Here is a 21,189-nt window from a genome sequence, read left to right as displayed (position 1 = left end):
TCTCTCTACATGCACATTTGTGGTACTAAACCTCTAGCTCCTCTAATTTTCTTTCCAAATCTATGCATTACAAGTACCTGTTCATTCTTCAGAAGTCCCTTGTGAATTATGCATGTTAAGAATCCCATGCAGTCTCACAGAATGACATTCCTAAATCAATTTTTAACTTTTTCGCCTGTCACTTCAAAAACAGCTGAAGTGTTACTTAGAATAAGCTCCTCGACTCCCCCTTTCTTTCTCTCCAGCAGCTCACCGAGACCTGCGATGCGACGGAAGCTACAGAATCTAGACCGCGTCGAGAGCAAGGTCCGGCCCATGCCATGTTCGTGAGCCAGACCCTGGAGTGCAGAAGGGCCAGCCAAGAAGACATGGCCCTGGAAGACACGGCTTCTCAGCAAAGCCTCTCTGAGGAGCAGTGAGGAGTACCGCTAGCGCAAGGGCCACACGCTTCTCAGAATTAAAGACAGAGTTAGGTCAGGGAGCTGCAGGTGCGTTTAAATTCTTTCAAATGTAAGAAGCAACCTCCAAATGTTTATTTTTCTAACTTCTAAGCAAGAATATACAGGGAACATGTTCTTCAGCTAAAGGCCTTGGCATGGGTGGGGTTGGAAGATGTCATAAAAAACACGGTGCCGCTTCATCTCAGGTTCTTGTAAATGCTAGAACAACAAATACAACCTGTTTGACGTTCCTTCCCCTGCAGAGGTGTTGACACGCTTGTGGTGGGAAAAAACAAGCATAACAGCTGGCATCGCGAGTGAATACAATGGGAAATACTAATACAATTCAGTGAAAAGCACACAAGAAATCTTTCCTGCCATAGCTAGACAGCTGATTGCATGCAAATTAATTGGCACTTGATTATAATGTATAGCAAAGGACAACTTTGAACAGAAGCAATTAATGCATAAAAGGACAGTACAATATGTACTGTAACAGTAGAGCTAAATCTGATTATTTTTTTCCCAACAGCAAATCTTATTTTCCTTCAACATATTATGCAGGTGCTAATTATGAATAGCAACATAGCATCACACAGACTGATACACTGCATGCAGCTATACTGAAACATTGTGTGAACAAACCTTGCTAAAAACATTAACAGAAGTCAAATGTGAGAAAAGAAACTAGCCAGTGCATGGAAAGCCTTCACAAAGCATATGGTGCACCTTATTTGCAAAGAAAGCAGCTTTGTGTTAACAGCTGCTCTTAGGTATAATCTCATGCTCCTGTTTGGTTTACAGCAGTGTTTCTCAAATTCCAGGCAACAGCCCCCTTGGGAGATGCAAAAGGGCCCGGGAGAGTTCTTCTCAAAGGCAGCAAAGTGCAAATTAGACTGTAATTATTGTCTGCATTTGTAGTGGGCAGGGAACAGCTAAATGTCTTTAATTGCTGGACACAACTCAGTGTCCATAAACACTTGTAGCCAGTAATTACAGAGCATTCTGGTTTCCCTCCCCCAGAGAAACTGAGCTGCTGCCAATTTAATAGTTGCATAAAGATGGATGAGGCAAAAAGAGAAGTCATGCTTTCACAAAATTTGAGAAACACTGATTTACAGGAATCCATGACTATTTTGGAAGCCAAAAGGCTACAACAACTCCTTACTGTACTATAATGCATAAAGACACACGTGAGCGCGTTTTGTTTTGTTGTTTTTTTTTTTTTTTTTAATTAAAAAATTTGCAGCTATCTGTGTCTTGCTATTCCTCTTTACTGTAAGTACTATAGATTGTTTCTAATTCTCCTCACCACAATGTGCAGCCAGACTGGCTTGTCCCAATTAACAGGAAATATTTAACAAGAGCTGCTGTAGCTAAGTCTTATTACCATTAGATGATGCACAGTTGCAATCTGAGCTTCCTACTGTGCCACACTTGAAATTATTAGTAGTAAAACTAAGTAACACCTAGTGAAAAGAAAACCATCCATGTTTGCTTTGTGTGGCAGCAATTTTTGGGTTTTCTTACGTTGCGTTATTTTCACTTGCTTTACGAAGTTGAGAAATCTTTTGTTTTTCTTTCACTTCAGATCTTGACAAGTTCATTATTTATAATGCTCAGCATAATCTAGGCAAAATTCTACTCACGTTTACAAGGGGAAAAGCAGACGATTAATGTAAAGTCCCTGAGACGCGTGGTCAGCAGTGTGGCTTAGGCCCTGCTAGTGTCACCTCCAGCATCCAGCTGTGATGTGGAAGAGGAACCTGAATTCAGCTGCTCTTTTCTGAGCAGTTCTGGCAGATGTTGCCATTCCTTCCGCGAGTGGAGTGCTTCACACTCTCCCTTATGTGGGACAGATGGAGGTTACAGGCATAGGTGGGGGGGCTCCTGCTGACAGCCACCGGCCCTATTTCTGCCTCAGGAACTTTTGCACTGCAGTCTACCAAGGTAAACCATCACCACTTTGTCTTTCTAAACCCTGCTATGTGTGGAGGCAGGACAAAGAGCTGCAGAAAGCACTAAACTTCCTCGTTAAGTTTGCCTCACATAGGCTTATGATTTCCAAATCTTTAACTTAAATCTGAATTTACTTCCAGAAAAAATAACTAATTCCAATAGTCCCAACTAACCTAAATTATTCTGTGCATCCAACTCAAGCAAACTAAACCGGACCGGGAAACAGCTGCACAAATTCTTCCATTGCTGCACCTGCTTTAACACCCACAGTGACAATGCCTTCCACCAGCACCACTTCAAGAGACTCACCCATCTCCCCGGCCTCTGTTACTGCACCCTAAGAACTGCAGCTGCCCTGCAGTTCCTGACCCAGCTCCAGCCACCAGTGAGGACAGGAAGGTGCCATGGAGCCCCAGCTCCTGCTGCATGGGGTAGCTGCCAGGAAAGGCCTGTCCTAACTCACACGTTGCTTGGTTCAGGCACAGCACACAAGCAGGAAAGAAGAGGATTTAAACACAAGTAATTTACTTTTAGTATCCATCTCTACTATAAGTTTTCTTTCGCTTTGAAGTTGTTACTGTAGAATGGTGGCTTGAAGAACAAAAGAGTTCATTACGAACAGTATCACATTTAAATAAAATCAGAAAAAAATGGCAGCACAAACTTTCCTCCACCATTTCTACATAGTTTTGGAGATAAAGAGTCAAATGTTATCAAGACTACTGCTATATGCAGTGTTTTCAGATGTGGTCCAATTCTACAGAATTACCAGACGTAATGGTTAGAAATAAAACCTGCAACCAGGTACAAGGTTGTATTGACCCTAAAAAACAGGAAGCAGACATGGACCCAGTTACTCCATGTCAATACATGATAGAAGATGCATTTAAGGCTCTAATGCACGCAAAGCTGACAAACAGGTAGCTGATCTTTACACTTCCTTTCAGTAAGAAAGATGCTCAGAATCTGCATAGCCCTAGAAGGCATCCAAGGCCATAGGAATTCCATTTTCAACACTAATCTCTACACAAAGGCTTTAGCCATACCTTATTTTATTCCTGAAAGAGCTAAGCAGCTCAGTACTTACCTCACACAGGAGAGGCTTAGTGTTGCAAGGTGAAGGCATCTGTGATACCTCAGGAACTCCACTTGTCAGGCAGTTTGGGGTTCTGATGAGAAGCAGTGGCAACTTTCTCTGCTTTTTAGTCAGCTGCTTCACTGACCAACTCTGGAGTGCCCAACATAAAACTCAGCCCGGAGGTTGCTCAGGTTGAGCGGTTTGCTTACCCTACACGTTCAATCCCTTACTGCGGCTATGACAGCGGAAGGACACCATGGCCAACATGTCAGCACCTTTTATGAGCAGTTCCAGTTTGTGTCAGTTTTGAAGATCCCAGGTGCTAGGCCTGAATTTTCCCAGTGGCAGTGGCTGACACTTACTTGACAGGGGTCCAAGAGAGAAGCCACCTGGATGCTCACTTGGTCAGCCCAAAACCTTTCTGGTTCTGAAACCTGAGAGTAGAAATGCTCCCAATGCTGGCAGTCTGAACTCACCCTTGGAAGAGATCACCCGAGCCACAAGAGCAGTCAGTACACACAGTTCTTTCATGGAAATAGCAGAAGGGATGAAGAGACGGAGGGCCCCCCCAGGTAACAGCAGCACTGCTGAAGAGAAACACTGGGCATGATTTTCTGCACACTGCCTTGATGCGGCCCTCGCAACGGGAGAGCTGGGAGAACACCTACAGTAGAGCAGGCTACAGGCAGGAGGTTAATGAGCGTACAGTGACACAAGCACAAATACAGCACTTCAGCCCTCACATTAAATGGGGGATATTCGCTGCCTGCTCTCATTTTGTTTTCCTGTACTTTCTTTTCACAGCAGATAGGCTCTAGTTCACATCACACAGTAAAAGCCAGGTGATAAAACTCCTAAGGGTGAAACATGCCCAGACCTGGTCAAAAGCTTTTGGTAACATTTTACCAAAACCAACTACAGGCTGCTCAACTGCTTGCACCCACCAGGTACGTTGGAAGTGTCTTACAAACTTCTTACATATGTATATCCATATACACACACACACACGCTGTGAACTGTCACTGAAAAGTCTCACCTTGTTTCCACAGACAGAAAATCTTGACTTTCATTGCATTTAAGACAAACGTTAGGAAGAACACTTACCACAGTGATTCTTTTTTCTCTCACCAAGAGGCCAGGTACTCTCAATCTGTAACATTCTGGAACTATGAAGTTCTTAGGAGTCTCTGCAATGCTATTCAAAGGTTTTTTAAAGAGCTATTTACTAGAATAAAGCAAGAAACGTCACTTGCATTTGGCTCCAGCCCACCAAGTGACTGCACTTCTCTTGCTGGGAAATTTAAGTTAAGGATTAGCTGAATTCTATGCAGCTCATTTTAGATTAGAATTACCAGTGAAATTCTCCAGCATGTAATAAGCATCTTCTCATCAATGCATGTGTTTTTTTTTTTTTTTTTAACTACCCAATTATAGCCATTTTTAGATTGCTCCCTGGATTGGGAGCTGGTATTTAATTACAGTGTTTCACTAGTGCTTGTACATCCTTAAATCTGCAAGACAGACATATTACTTATAATTAACTTTGCAGTAGGTCCAGTGTTAAAGATTCACCTCTCATTCAGCCTTCTCAGAGTTTTACAAGTCAAAAATGGTCTAATGCATGATAAATAATGCAGGCCCTGTTTATTCCATGCTGCGTGCAATTTTATGTTGGAATTACAAGCCTCCTTGCCAAAAACGTCCTTGATTCTCAGGCTCTGAGAGAATAATTGGTACCTCATATTCCCTCCTTTTTTGCACCAATTAAAACCTGCAGGTGCACTAATGTTGTCATCTGGAATCTTGCTGGTACATCAGAGGTTATTTTCACCAAATGTGTGCTATTAGTAAAATTAGCCCATCAGGGGAATTGGGAATGCTCTGTTTGTTGTTACAGTTCTCTCAAGGCTTTCCAAATATTTTACTAGTGCAAGACCAGACAATAAATTTTTTACCTCTGAAGTAAACAAAAGGTGTCATAAAAACTAACTTCACTTGGAAATATTACTTTCTCCCTCGGTGCGTATTTGAAACAGGCAAATCATTTCTTTAGGACTGTCTCAGATTCAAAGGCCAGAAATGACTGTTAAGATCATCTAGGATCTCCTGCTGAACACAGACCACAAAACGTCTCTTTATTTCTCTTAAAAGCGTGGCGTAGCTCAGAGAGAAGATGAACTTCAAGAAGATCAACAAAATACTCACCCATCTTGAGATAGGTAGCAGAAAGCAAGAGCCCCTGATGTCAGTGGCAAAAATACCCTTCAATTTAAAGGGGCTGATGTTTCATTCACAGTTGAGGGAAGGAAAAATTCACCTCCAGTGTCAGTAAGTTGTTCCATTGACTAACTCCCCTCACTACAGAAAGTATTCCTTGTACCATGAGACCATGTACAAGGCACCATCAGTACACTGGTCAAAAGTTATGAGAACTGAAGATTTTTCCAGTCTAATTATGGAACCACAGTAGGCATCATGGCATTATTTGCAGGGCAATATACCTATTACAAGGATTAGTATCACTTAACAGTGACGAAGTGAACTGCCTCACGTGGAATTTGGAGAACTGAGCTCTGCCATCATTCCTAAAGAAACACCCCTTCCCACCCTCTATGTGGGTGTCAAATACCTCCATTTTATTTAGCTTTAAAGATCAGTCCTTCCTTAAGACTTGCTAGAATTTCGCTAATTATGTAAACATTGAAAGCAATATTTTCCAGCATATTTTACAGCTTAATTTCTCTGACTGAAGTAATGGGACATCCAGCCTTTAAGAGCAGAAAGAAGTATTGTCGAAAGTCCTGACAAAGTCTGCTTTGGTCTCAAATCTTTCACCTGTAACAAGGTGCCTCAACAGTGCTTTGCGTTTAACATTAACAAACAGACAAAAAAGCACCAAGCAACCACTGCAGGAGTTTCCAGGCTTCATGGTTTAGGTATCTGTTTCAGAAATATCTAGATTATGGCTTCTATGTAAGTCACCTTTCTGAATGAGGTTCTTGGTTCCTTCCAATAACTTCATTTCAAAGATAGTGGTATATTAAAATAAAATCACAGTTGTCAGTGTCCTCTTGTTCAGCAAACTAAAGCAAGGCAATGAAAGAATTAAGAATTTCATGAGGTCAAAAATTCTGGGCAGTGTATGTTTTCTTAAATAAGGGTCTCTTCAGCTTTATGCTGTTTAATAAAATACCTGAGTAAAGCAGGAGCAAACTGTTCCCCAAGCCAAATAATGTTCCTCTCCAACCCGCCCCACTTTATCTCCCAATTTCACTAGGATAGGGAATTTCCCCTACAACTCTCAGCATATTCAAGAGCGATGCGTTCACACCCATTAGAAGGCATACTCTTAACACCATTACTCCTGTGCATGTAAAGTTGCAGATGCAAACTCCTCCTAAAAGTTTGTGCACAGCTGAAACAAAGCCCACGTGAGGGCATACAGATGACTGCCTAAATCCATGCATCTCATGCGCATGAAATGAGCTGCACAAACCCCATATTAATACAACAGTTTGTGGGAGAAGGTGCCCAAGCAAAATGGCAAAACCAGTCACAAAACCACCAAGCACCAGTACTGCAGCAGTACACAGCAAATTCCCCGAGTTGTGCTAGCATAAGGCACAAAAACTAAAAAGCAATATCCAGCCTCATGGTTCACCTGGGCCTCAACTCTGTTTAGATTTCTGGGTGGCAACAGTCAGAGGTTTTATCTTTCCTCATCAGCGTGAGATCACTTTTGGGTTGCTGTAGAAAGGGCAAAGGTTGAGTTTGGAGTTCCCTCTTGAGTGCCCTGCAGTAGCCCTCAGGTAGCGCACTGCAGTTGCCTCTGCTCTTCTTACTGCAAATCTTGACGCGATGGTTTCATTCAGCCAGAGGCCTCCAGCTGGACACAGAGAAGTTGCTGCCATGCTAGGAGACAAGCACGAGTGCCCTCTACAAAAAGTAGAGAACAAACACCCTGCAGGCTCCTTGTCACACAAGAAGCACAATGGAGCTGTACCACCACTGTAACCAGACTCAAGCAGGTAAGGTGGGATCTTTCACATGGGTAAGATGGGATCTTTCACATCCAAAACACAGAACCCAGCAGCCACCACCACCACAGGCAATGACTGGTAAACACTGGGCTAAGAGCTAGACATCTCTTGCATTCACAAGGTTGCATTTCTCAGTGCCAGTCCTTTACAGGCAGGATTTGTAGCTCTCCATCCATCTTGTCTAACAACAGAGAAGAATGCCTGTGGTAATTACTGTGGATTTACAATACCTTCAGGGCTCAGCCTTATTTTGTGAAAAGCAGGCTGGAGCTGTACATTCCCAAAGGGGATCTCTGAGAGGGATTCTCTTTTCCCCAGATATGAAGGCAACTCCGTTATCAAAATGCCTGTGGCCAGAATGGCACTGTCATGGAGCTGTCAGGGACCAGGGCCATGGTGTCCTATAACATGACACGTCTCTCCTGCCATCCAGGCAGGGACAACGTTTGTACCAGACTGGCATTCCAAGTACAGGAAAAAGAAAAGATGCTCCCTGCATGCTCCGTTCTGTTTCCAGGGCACCTGTAAAAAAATTCCTGTCCCCATCCAGCCACCTAGAAATGTTGGTGTCAGTTTGCATAGAAATAAGAAACAAAATCAATGTTTGAAAATGCCTTTAGTTTGCTCACTTTACCAGTTGTTGAACTAACCAGAAAAAAGTTAAGGAACAACTGAAGTCTTAACATCTTACAGCCAGAGATGACTATAAATTGTATACGGAACAGAAGTGCACCTGGGAGGGAATTCTGTTTTCATAACATGCAAAACAGATTATGTGCAAGTACTTTTTCCTAACACATTTGCAAACCTCAGAGGAAAAAAGACATTGTCTAATACTCTCACACACTTCTTATATCACAACTATTAAGTGTGTACAGAACTGAATAAGGAAAAATTCAAACAAGCAAAAGAAAAGTATCAGTAAACATAACAGGTTGTAAAACCCATATAGACAAATGCAGCATTAAGTCAATCCTGACCTCATAAACTCTGCATGAAAAACATATGTCAAGATTTGATTCAGCTCCAATGAACCTAAAGATTTTTTTTAAAAGGGGTGTGAAGCAAGGTTGCCACCTGAAAATTTAAAATTAACCCAAAAGGCAGCCCTCTTAACTACTGTCTGGGCCACTTAAGAAACGGTATAGTTGGTTATGTTTCCCCCTGAAGTGGAATTCTGTATGTATCATTTGGAATTACAGGAATTTTCCTTGGAATTCTCTATAACCCTTCTTACCACGCAGTTGGAGAGAATCCACTTATTCCTTCCACCTCGTGAATTTTCAGCACCCACAGTGAAACTTTGACACACCTCAACCAGGTCAGTTAGCAAAGGTATTTATTTATACACAAGCCAGGCAGAGCACACATACTTCTGGGGCAGGGTTGTGTTCTGTTACACTGGGGCTAAGTTCTGGTTCCTCAACACACATTACTGCATGGGATGTTATAGACCCCCAACGGCTCTCTGGCCAGAACAGTCCTCACCACTCTGAAGGACTCAGATCTCTATCAGATTTGGCAGCTAACTACTTTTACATGGTGTAACTAGGATCGGAGTCAGACCGCCTAACTTTCAAATACCCAGGTCGGATTTTCATGTTAACTATGGATCTCTCGAAGTTTTGAATGGATCAGCTTGTGACCTGGATGAACAAGAACCCTTCCATCTCGTTTTCACGGTTTAGAATATTACCAGCTTTACCTTGCTTACCCTGGAAGCTCCAGTAAAGCCTCCAGAAGCTTCAGCAGGAAGGGCAGATCAAATATCCACCAAGCGTTATGTTTTGTAAAAATAAAGGCTTTAGTGTTTACAGACAAGAAAAGGTGTTCATTTTCTGCAGGACTCCACAGCTGCCAAGATGTCTTGCAAAATGTTGTTCCTGTTTTCCTTACTAACCTAGAGAAAGAGAAATTAAAACTGATGTAATTTGATGAATAACCTCTACATCACTGTTTACTCCAAAAAACAAAGCAGAAATTCAAATGCATTTCTTTCTTGGTGGAGGAATGTTGAGTGTCAAACACCTGCCTTCTTGTACTACTGAGAACACAATAAGCTAAAGCCACAAATCTGCACATGTAATTGAATATTCAGTGATCTTTTTGGTTTAATTACCCATGGTATTTTGCAGTATTATTCAGGGCTTGAATAACTAACAAGAATTGCTCAAAGAAACTGTGTACTTTTGTCATTACTAGAAATCCTTTTTGATTACCAAGCATCATTTTTCTATTATAAAGTGGAGTTCTTGCGCCTTCACTGCTTGAAAAGATTGTATTTCCAGGGATGACAGCCCAAGTCAAAAACATCTTCAATCAAAAATTAAAACAGGCTTAACAGCACAACTGTGTACTTAGAAACCTTAGCACCGCAGGACAGAAACGCCTTGAAAGAGAAATAAGACCACCTGAAGAAGCTGGGGGGCTTTTGTGTTGCACTGAGGTTGGTTTAAGTCTGTGGCAATGCTGGCCGTTAACAAGAGCCCGTGTGGAAATCCACAGCCCAGTGGTTTTTCTGGGTCCCCAGTGTCGCAGCAACTGCAGACCGCTGTGAATTGCCAAGGAAACATTGCCGCTTGCTAGCCAGCTCAGCTCCCTGTTACAGCAGTGACAGAGCGCAGAACGGTGGGGCTGGGGGTGCAGATTACGCCTTCTTGAATGGCCCTGCCCGGATGCAGAGCCCGGTCACCCACATTGTGTATGGGAGTGGCCACAGCATGACCAACCAAAACCTGTGGAGAGGGCTGGGGTGGCGAAAGGGTTAAACATTTGTGAAGTGCCAGCAGGAGCTTCTCTTAAAAAGCTTAAGGAATTTTCCTCACTGTTCAGATCCCTGCAGAAAAGGCAGAAGGAAATCCCCCACTGACAGATGAGTCCCCCCAAAATAAGTAAGGGCATTCATATCTTTAACAAAGTTTGAGAAATGCTGCTAGAAGAGAAAGGAAAGACACCCCAGTATACATGGCATGAAGCTCTCCACCAGCGAGGTTTCATTGCATTCCCTGTAGCTGCGTTTAATACCTGAGCACATGGATCCGTGTTCCTTCCAGTACTACAGTCAGTACTGAACAGGAGAAAGTCTATTATCATCATCATCATCAACAACAAATTGGTGACAGTCCTACCTGAAGAATTTAACCCCAGGCACCTATTGCTGTTCAGTCACAGACATCCTATCCAAATGCTGGAAAACTGCCCTATAAACCTAGAGACAGTGGTCTCACCTATGACACCTGAATTCAAGAGAGCAGATCAACATGGGACTGATGAAAAAGTGACGTTAAAAAGAAAAGAGGAAAGGACTGGGAAGATCTGCCTGGAAGTTGCTGTTTTTATTGAGTATTGTTCCAAGGCTATTATAAGATAAAAAGAAAGGCCCACAACAGCAAAGAGCAAGACAATAAAGAATGGAATTGCTCTTCAGTAAGGCTATTGAGACACCCCGAGGTAAACAAGGCACAGAGCACAGATGAGCCAAACTCTAAATCTCACAGTAAGTGTCCTGACATCCTGACTTTCAAAGGACCTTCTGAACATTTAATAGCTCTTTCCACTGTCTCACAGCCAACAAAAACAATACTGCATTTTACCTGCCCCTCTTCCATACCTACATGCCAGAAGTCCAGTGAGAGCACCAGAGAGCGTGCCAAGTGCTGGGCAATTCTCACGAGTGTTTTGCAAAGGCTGCTTGATAGATACCAGCCTCCTCTTAAGATCTGGACACATTCTGTGCAGGCAGTTTTCCCAGACAGAACAAGTCTCCCAGTATCCATGCTGAACGTACAAAGAGACGGGCAGTTTTTTAGGGAGTAAAAGCAACTGCAGATACTGCTTTTGACTAAGCATTTAGATAATCTGGAAGAAACAATCACCTGAACTCCAAGCATGCAAAAGGACAGAAGCTTTCTTCCCCTAACAATTCAGGAACTGTCAAGGAAACAGTACTAGCAGAGAGCATCCAACTGGAACCTCAGCTACTATCCATTAAACTCTTTTTTCTTTCTCAAAAGGCAGAGACAACCAAATTTCACTCGTGGGTTTCATGGAAGAAAAATTAGTAGAAGGAAAAATGGGAGAAAATGAATCATGCCAGCTGCTAGGGATAAAGTGATCCTATTTATGACTCCACATCTGCAAAACTGTGCAGACCCAGGCAGTGCAAAAAGAGCCCCTGTACTTGCACTGGAAAGTTTAGTTCTCAGCAAAATGGAATTGGGCAACAATGGAAAAAAATGTGTTAAATATCAGATCCCCTATTGTTAAGTGCTCTAGATAAAATAAATTAAACATTGGGGACCGAATCTCAACTGCTTTTAGGGCATCTGGACCCATTTACACCAACTGAATATGCTTTCAAGACAGAAGGGGCTGTAAAACCCAAAACAGCTGTGTCCAGGCACTTAGCGTCAAACATCAGAACCATCCTTGTGACAATAAAAGAAGGATCAGAAAACCCTGCTGAGTTATTGAATGCAGCTTAACTCCACACTAAGTGACAAAGCAGACAGAACTGGTTTGGAAGATAGCCACCTACTTCTGCACGCTTCCGGGCATCATAAAAGTTAGCAAGAAAAAACTAACCGTGGGCTCTTTGGACACTCCGGGCTCTTTGGGCACCCCAGGCTCTCCCCGTGCCACAGCCCTTCGATGAGGTAGCTGGTGATCCGGTGTTTACTTCAGCCAGAAACACATCCGACTCCACGAGGGTAAGTTCTGCTCCTGCTCATGCACACGTTTTAACTAGCTGGGAAAGAGCATGCAGTGTGTCACGGGAGCTAGACAGATGTTCTCCTGTACAGGACTTTAGCGTAGCAGGTCTCTTGTCATTGGGGAACTATTGCAACCTGCCACACATTTCACACTCTCGCTTTTGGCTGAAGGATCCACCAGAGAAATCTGTACTTAAACAAAGAAACCTGCATGTTCTAATCTCAGCATTATAAACAGGATGGCTCGTTTTTTTTTGTAAAGGGTTTTTTTTAGAAAACATTGCTCCGCTGAAATGTACAGCAAGATTTTAGCTGGCTGTAGACATTTAAGAGAAAGATGCGCTGGCCGACAGACACACCCAATAACCTGGGGCTGAGCAGCACGTGCCTCAGAACATCACCTGACATAAAGAGACAGTGGAAGGCTCTGAAGCTTCCTTGAAAAGCCAAGCAGTGCTTTCTAGCACTCCCCTTCCTTCTCTGAGAAGAAGGAACGCTATTGCCTCACCGTGACTGCATCCTATGCAGCAACTGCTGCCTTCACCGAGGCATTCGCCACTGCCTCCCCCCCAGTTCTTCCACCAAAAGGCAAGTCACAGAGAATTCACGTTCACGTGCATCCCTGGTCACTAGTGCAGCAACCAACACACATGGGCTGTAGGGCAGGAAACATGGGGTTTAGTGTCTGAAGGGAAAGGTAGGAGACGAATGTTTATGGGGGAAAAGGAACATTCTGTTGTTTTTGCTCCTGGGGCTGCTTCAGCGCTTAAACAGGCTTTTAATTCAAAAACCAGAAAGTAAAGATGATGAGGGGACCACCAACTAGAAGAAAGCCGAGGTACTTCTCTGAGCACTGCAGTTCTGTTAATGTCACTTTGAAGAGGAAAAAAGGAGATGGAGGTTTTTCTTTCTCTGCAGAAAGTAAGATCATTCAGGACAAGTTGTTGTGATCCAAGTGAAGGAGGAAGGAGAAAACAAATCACAACCAAGCACACACTGTCACTGTGACCTGCGTCCAGTAAAGCCCAGGCTGCAGCACCGTACTGCTCTACAGCATACTGCCCCTGCTAGTCAGTGGGGACATCGAAGTCCCACTTACTGTATCCCTAATTTATAGATCCATAGAGTTCAGTTTCGGATATACAGCTTTATTCTCTCCTTGGAACAGTAACACTGAGCAGAAAAAAAAATAAATCAAAGGAGTGGGGGCTGTGTTTAGCTTGGTTTCACAAAGTATCCAGGGTGCTTACAAATGTTAAGGGAACCTCTCATGTATTCCTCTGAACAGGCTGATCTGTTGTGGTAAGTTTTTGAGAATTTCTCTGTAACTGATCAGAAACGCACTTTGAGGCCCTAATATCCTGAAAATTATGTCTGTAGAACAACATAATTAATTCCAAAGTTATTTCACTGACTCCAGAGAAAGCACACTCCATTTACAAGTGTCTTTCTTCTAGAAGTCATTTCTGCAAACCCCACTGCTGCTTTTTTTTTTTTCCTTGAATACGATTACGGGTAATATTTCTGCAAGCCAGTTTGAAAAAAAAAATAAAAATCTGACTGTACTTTAAAAGATTTAACTCTCAGGAATAATGAATACTTAGATGGCAATAATACTACAGCAAGAAAACCTTTAAAAACAACTACATCATTACTTCCACGGCCCCTCACAAGCAAAGCCAGCTGTGAGACTCATACAGTAAGTGCCAACTGCGAGGGTTTTTTTTTTAATAAGGTGAACACCTGCCCATTAAGAACCAAATGGAAACTAAAAAACTTATTTCATACAAGCTACCCACAGCTATCAACTGGTAGTAACAATTAGTTTTTAAACAGAGCCAAATACAAACCAGCAATGCAGAACAGAAGGCTCTTTAAGAACATTTAACATTACTCACGTTGAACACTTCAACATCTTTCCTACTTCTTATTTCTTCAACAAGATCCAGTGGCTTTCCCTTCGGTACTGGAATCGTTCCAAGTACCACGGTACCAGGGTCGGTCAGCGTTTCACGAACAGCTCGAATAAATGCCTGGCTGAAGAGCTCCATTTTACCAATCTCGTCTATGACGCAGATCTTCTTCTCTGTATCACTGCTGTGGTTTACCTGTGGAAAAGCGCATCAGCAGGCTGTAAACAACACAGACCTTAGAACGAGCAACAGTTTCTGTGCTAATAAAAATTACCTCTGCAAGAAATCAATTAAATTGTAATTCTGGGGGAAGTGGAAGAGTCAAAGTCACTGTTGGTGACTGACAGACTTTAAATTTATCATTTATATCTCAGCAAAGATTGTTGGAAGATGAGAATGCAGGTACAGCATAAATACCTAAACACCAACTACAATAGGAAATATTCACATCAGTTTTCCTTCAAAGCAGCATTCTCACAATGGCCCTGTAAGAGCTATGTGACAGTTCAGAACTGCACTTTGCCTACTAGCAACTCTCATTAAACCTGAGGGACTCCTGTTTTTCAAAACACTGGCTTCTGCATTTAGAATAGATCAATATCCACACTACACAATTACTGAAAAAAGACTTGCATTAAATCTAGATTTGGAAGCTTGTCTCCTTTTAGCTACATGATGCCATTCGAAAAACAATTTTAAATTGAGAAGCTTGTTCCTTGCTATTTTAGCACCAGAAATGCTAAATCAGATTTTTGTACCCTTATCTTCAGTTTCCAAGTTGTAAGTAAGATTTCAGATTTCATAAAGATTATTCTTCCATTATCAAATCATACGGCAGCAGTTTTGCCTATGCCAGCTGAGCCCCTAATGCTGCAAAGTCAGGCACGCAGAGAAGTGAACAGACAGACCCAGGCAGGTCTCAGGGACTTTACCTCTGGCTCCAGTATTTGTAGCATCATGGTAAAATTTCAAGAGGTCAAAACTGTTTGTCCAAAGTAGAACAAGAAGTCAGTAGCCAAACTGTAAACAGAATCATGCTGACCTCTCCAGAAGCAACAATAACGTTCACCTTCACATTGTGTCTCCCTTTTCTGTCTGATCTATTGCTCTGGCATAGTCTCTTGCCACAAAATTGACTTGAACATCAGATTTGTGATTAGAACCTCACATCACAGCAAGCAATGCAGAGGCACATTGTGATAGAAAGCCTCAAGAGTTGAAAAAAGAAATCCAACAACTAAAAGAAACACCAAATAAAACTAAAACAAATCAGGAAGAGTGTAAGGAGGGCAAAAACCAGCATTTCTCTCAAAACAACTAACTGTTTTTAAAGCTATCTTGATAACCAACCAGGACATTTCCAGCTTTTTTTCTCTCTATTTACTTCCAGGGAAGTGGAAGAGCTGTGTAACATGCATCCTAAAACTTTTTCAAGCCAAGTCCCTGCTGAGTTGCTGTTTTATTTAAAAAGCTTTCACAGATCAGTAAGCTAAAAAGCCAACAGTAGTCACTAGGTCACCCCCAGAGAAACAGAACATTTTGCTTTGGATACAATCCTCAGTCCTGCCTGGTAACATTTCCAGAACCAAAGAGCTCACCCACTGTAGGATCTATCCCAGTTCTCAATGGAGCGAGCAAGACCCGAACTGTAAGAGCTGAAGCTGTCTGCCAGCCTAAGCAGGCGCTTTCCCACTCCCGCGGCCCTTTGATCAAACCAGACCATGCCTTGTTCATTTCCCTTTTCTTGTCTCAGGTCTATGATCTTGCCCGCCTTCTCTCTCCTCTTCTCCCATTTTGTACCACATACATGCATGACCACGTTCCCACAAAACGGATTAACAGTGCTTTCAGTGAGAACAGGGTCATGCACTGTCCTACCCCTCTGGCCCCTTTTCTTCCTCTCTTCACTCTCTTGTTCTCACAGGCAGCTATAAAACAAACAGAAAAAAATGAACACTGCTAACCCTCCTAGCAAAATCATTCACGAACTTCAAATAAATTAAGACAGCAGTAAGAGGATTCAGAGTACAGCACTGACTTAATAAAGCCTTTTTTATTTAATTTAAACTATTCTTCTATTTACCAACACAGTAAATCAAGCTACAGTGAAGTTAAATATTTTAGAAGTCCCATTTTATTCATATTCCCTTTCTCCCTTGCCCCCAACATCTTTGCTTCCCTCCTCTCAGTCTTTAGCTTTCCTTGACAAAAACAATCTGATCCTCAATCTCATTTTAGCCCCTTTGCACCCTTCTGTTTTATTACTTTTATAATTATTATTATTTTTCTTTTTCGTTTTTTTTTCCCTAAGTTCATTAAGAAGTCCCTTCTTCCTTGGCCCCTTAAGATTTGGCAGTGTACAAAAATCACAGTACGATTTTTAGCAGTACTGTTCAGCAGCTGCTGCAGTTTATGATATGTTATTGCCAAAGTCAGGTCTGTTCTTGTTTAATTTTGGAGAGGGGAAAGGTTGGGATGACAGGAAGGAGAATGAAGAAGGGACACAAGCGTAATATTGCTTGCACTGTTGTAACAGGATAAGAGAAGGATAGGAAAAAGCCACAAAACGCTCTGTGTGCAGCAGCCTGTATCAAATTATACATCGCTATAACATTTAAAACCTAATAGTAATTATGTAGCTGTAAACAAAAATAATCACTGGATTCAAGAAACAATGTTTCTACTGGAAGAAGAAAGGAATCATTGAGGGGAAAAAAAGAGATGTAGGAGGAGCAGCAGGAAAATCCCTTTTTTTGGGCCCACTAACTCCTCCCAGTTGTGTGTGGTAAGCCACCTGTACATTTTGTTTACCTTCCAGTGTGAAATCAGGTGGCATGGGAAGAAACTTCCTATCGGCTGTCCCTCAGCCCAAGGACAGCCTGGTCACAGGACGACGTCACAACAAGGAGATAGAAAGTGATCTCTGCCCCTTCAGCTTCCTGATCCGATCCTGAAGTCAATCAGTACCAGTGAAACCCAAGAAAGAGGCCCTTTAGTACCACCAAAAACTAGGGCTGTAGAAGGGCCTTCTGATAACGCTCATTATCATCAAGCATCCGTTTTTCAGCAGCTTTATCACAATACTCACATTTCTCAGCACAGGTAGAACCAACTGCTCAAATGAAACCAGGTCTACAACATACTGTCCAACTCGATATTCACGTCTCGAAGTAGAAGAATCAGAACTGAATTTGAAAGACATAAACAGATCCTTCTAAGTAGTAAGTTTAATGAGAATTGACTGCAGTCATTCCAAGTGCATTTATTAGAATAGGTACCCCAGTAAGTCAAACTCCCCTTAATTCTTCAAAGGAAAGAAACCCTGTAAGCTACGCATTAAGTCATGCTGCAGATAGAATACTTTCAGATAATAAACATACCATACAATACCTTCAGTACTATATAAGCTTAAATTTGAACACTGTATTGAAGGACAAAGGAATATAAAAGCTGGCAGGTGTATCTGCACTGAAACCAAAATAAACACCTGCAGTTCATGGAAGCATATGAGCTACCTTTGAATTAGGTAATGTGACATTACAGATAGCATCACTGCGGTAGCCCAAAGCTCAGCATGGACTCCGAAACACTTACACAGTCTTGGGAAAATATTTGGACAGTTTGCATGTGCTGCATGACATATGCAAACATCAGTCTTTTTCTTAAAATTTCATACATCACTCTTTTTCTTAAAATTCACACCTGGGATTTGTGGGCCAGTCGGTGGCTCTTTAAAAATGTTACATGCAATTTCCCTTTAATTTTCAGATTTTGTACCCATCAATTAGCTTGCAGAAAAAAAGAATCTTCCTTTCTGTCTACAACAAGCTATTCACTGTATCCCAAAGAGACTTGGACTCACGAGAAAAGGCTGAGCAGTGCTTCTTCTAATGGTGTAAAACAGGCAGTAAGAGAGAACATCCTTCTCTAGCACGTTTTCCATGTTTCACTATGCGATAGATAGGCAACAATGCAGGGATCAGCCAGGTCACAAGAACTGAACAAAGAACCTGACATGAAAGCCATACGTGCAACGGTGATCACCTTCTGGAGGAGTATTTAACATGCTGACACATGAGAGAAGCATAAAACAACAAGCTGCTTACAACAATTAAAACTTCAGTACCTGACTCTAGATAAAGGACCTCGTTTTCCAGATAAAGTGACAACATCAAATCCCCTTCTTCTGCCACCTTCTTTAACTTCCTCTGTGTAAAATCCATCAACGGGAACGTCTGAGGATCTTAGTGCCTGAGTGACTTTCTGGATCAAAGTAGTCTTTCCAATCCCTAAAATCGTAGGGGAAACAAAAAGTACACAGGATTAATCTTCTGTGGTAAAAGCCTATTTTTTAAATAACTCAGCGATGACGTGATTTAGCACAAACACTGGTTATTTATTTATTTATTTTTAAGAACAATTTACAGACTGAAAAAGTGGTAGGAAAAGCAAGAACAGAAGCACCTTTTAAAGTCCATGTTGTACCGACACCATAATGTTTTATTAGTCTTTAAGAAGTATGCCTACAGTGAAGTCACAACAGAACGGTAAAAATATCCCAGGCTACCACTGAACTTGTTCACTTAGTGTCTGGACAGGCCACAAAGCTTGCCCCAAGATGGGCAAATACACAGGAGTCCATGCCGAGAGCCGTACTGTTACACAACTGATATCCAAGCTAGCTACAAGGCTGACTGATCAATCTCCTTTTCTTTATCTCTGCTCTTCACTATCTTTTAAGATCAGAGATGAATTTATCCTCTTTTTAGATTAGGTCAAAACTGATTGCTATAACCAGAAGCCTGACTTCCAATGGATTAAGCATGCAATACTTGTATTGTGTCCTAGCAATTGGAAGCACTCAGTAAACCCAAGATATCAGAGTGGCTGCGCAGTTTTCATTCTTTGAGATTTGCAAGACCTGACTGGATAAAGCTTTGAGCAACCTGGTCTCATAGCTGGCCCTGAATTTCCTTCCTGTGTGAATTATGCTGAGGTCCTATAATCAATTCTCCCAGATCTAAGAAAGATCTTTAAGACCCTTCCCATCTGATGCCTCCAAGCACGATTTAATGTACCTTCTATGCAAATGTTGGCCACCTTCCAGGCACCCTCTGTTCTCACAAAGGAGCCATCTCCCTTCTTTGCCGTTTTAGAAGAACATCCCTCAACAAAGCTGAGCATAAAAGAAGACAGTCACCTCTCAGAATTTATAGTTAGCACTTCATTTTTAATCATTCTTATCAAGAAAATCTGCTTTAGAAAATGGAAATTATCCTGCAGAGTAACTCTTTAAATTCCTGGAGACAAGGAATAAAGACGATTGTGATGTGTGTAAAGACATCAACAAAAGTCTTTTCAATAGGGCAACTCCTTCCCTAGGTTTTAAGTAGATTTAGGAACTACTTTCTTAACTGTCTCACAGACTGGCTTGGGTTGGCAGGGACCTTAAAGACCACCTGGTTCCAACCCCTGCCATGGTCAGCAACACCTCCCACCAGACCAGGCTGCCCAAAGCCCCATCCAGCCTGGCCTTGAGCACCTCCAGGGATGGGGCATCCACAGCTTCTCTGGGCAACCTGTGCCAGAGTCTCACCACCCTTTGAGTGAAGAATTTCTTCCTATTATCTAATCTAAATCTAGCCTCTTCTAATTTAAAGCCATTACCTCTTGTCCTATCTCTACACTCCCTGATACAGAGTCCCTCCCCAGCTTTCCTGTAGCCCCCTTTAGGCACTGGAAGGCCACTATAAGGTCTCCCCAGAGCCTTCTTGAGGCAAAAATATCACAGGCAAAATCTTCTGTGGCTTCAGGGGCATCTAGTCAAGCACAACTTTAAAAATTGAGGCCAAAGGAACTCTTGGCATTTGAACAACAACAAAATAACAAGCATGGCACCATCAATATCTGCCATCTTTCCGAGGCCTTGTCTCTATATGGGAATTTATACTAATTCAGCTAAGTAGATTTGATGTCTCTGATTTTGTTACCTTCATTCAGCGAATTGCCAAAGTAAGCTAAAATGATTCAAACTAAGTTTAAGAAAGCTTAAAATTATACATTTATCTAATCAGAAGAGTACATTCAATTTCAATTAAATGAACAGAGGCAAGGCCAGGGTCGGCCCAACCTCCAGCGACTGCTTTTATTTATGTGGATGGAGGGGAAGAATAAAGTGGGGAGTGTGTATTTCTACCTGAACCCAGCAGTAGCATTTGAAATTAATTACAGACAACACCAGGATCAGCAAAAGGCTCACAAAAAGGAGAATCAGGCCCACGGCTTTATTAATTGTAAGAACAGGTCTGATTATTTATTAACCTTACAGCTCCCACTGCTTCCTTCCAGGATAACCAGACAACACCAGACTGTGAGCCCACAGCTCCGAGGGCCTCCCGGGGCCGCCTCAGCCCCGACCGCCCCCCGCAGGCGCTCCCCGGCTCCCAGCGGCTCCCCCCCGGCCTGCCCTCGCCCCGCGCTCCTCTGGTTGTCAGCGCCGTTACCTGGGGGTCCCGTGAGGAAAACGTGCCTGGCCATGTCGGCGGCCCCCGCACCGCCCCTCGCAGCGCCTCAGCCCAGAGAAACACCGCCCTCGCCCCGCCTCTGCCCCGCCGGCCCGCGCAGCCTCGGCGGCCCGAACAGCACGGAGCCGACCGGGCCCCGGGCGGCCTAACATGGCGGCGGGACGTGGCCGCCCGGGAAATGGAGGGGCTGCCGGTGATGCCGAGGCTTTGGCGTTTGCCTGCGTTGGGGTTGCCTCTGCCGTAGTGGTTCGTAGAAGGCATGTGTTATTTAAGGTTAGGGGAGAGGTGAAATGGGAGAAAACTAATTTCCGACACGTTTTCTAGTCAGCTTGACCTACTTCTCTGAAATATCTCTGTAGATATTTCTGAATATCTCCCTAGAATTTTTTGCCCAGTTCAGCAAACAATATGATCCAGGATGCGTGGAAACGGTCAACGAAAAGACAAACGAGTTGTCTTGACACCTCGGTGCGGATACCAAGTGAAGGGTGACCAGGGGGTTAATTGACTGGCTTGCTACAAA

The 21,189-nt window shown here is 42.8% G+C and overlaps 2 protein-coding genes across 2 annotated transcripts in view; one reads left to right on the top strand and one right to left on the bottom strand.

Moving 5' to 3' along the window:
* PCNX2 (pecanex 2) overlaps window positions 1–1,691 on the top strand; it is a 156,209-nt gene extending 154,518 nt beyond the window's left edge. Inside the window, exon 34 of the mRNA XM_035560483.1 lies at window positions 246–1,691. Coding sequence (XP_035416376.1) covers window positions 246–419 — 174 coding nt within the window. The 3' untranslated portion in view covers window positions 420–1,691. The remainder of the gene's footprint in view (window positions 1–245) is intronic.
* A 7,148-nt stretch (window positions 1,692–8,839) lies between these two features.
* On the bottom strand, window positions 8,840–20,840 carry NTPCR (nucleoside-triphosphatase, cancer-related). Its single transcript, XM_035560495.2, has 5 exons — window positions 20,646–20,840; window positions 18,269–18,431; window positions 17,231–17,327; window positions 14,128–14,337; window positions 8,840–9,417 (listed from the first exon to the last, which is right to left on the bottom strand). Exons 1-5 carry the CDS (start codon window positions 20,677–20,679, stop codon window positions 9,349–9,351), a joined length of 573 nt encoding a protein of 190 aa, XP_035416388.1. The 5' UTR covers window positions 20,680–20,840; the 3' UTR covers window positions 8,840–9,348.
* Between the last annotated feature and the right edge of the window lie 349 nt (window positions 20,841–21,189).

Source organism: Cygnus atratus, chromosome 3 (assembly GCF_013377495.2).
Source record: "Cygnus atratus isolate AKBS03 ecotype Queensland, Australia chromosome 3, CAtr_DNAZoo_HiC_assembly, whole genome shotgun sequence".
Lineage (NCBI taxonomy): Eukaryota > Metazoa > Chordata > Aves > Anseriformes > Anatidae > Cygnus > Cygnus atratus.
Note: the sequence above shows the minus strand (reverse complement) of the source record. Positions and strands in the feature narration are given on the sequence as shown.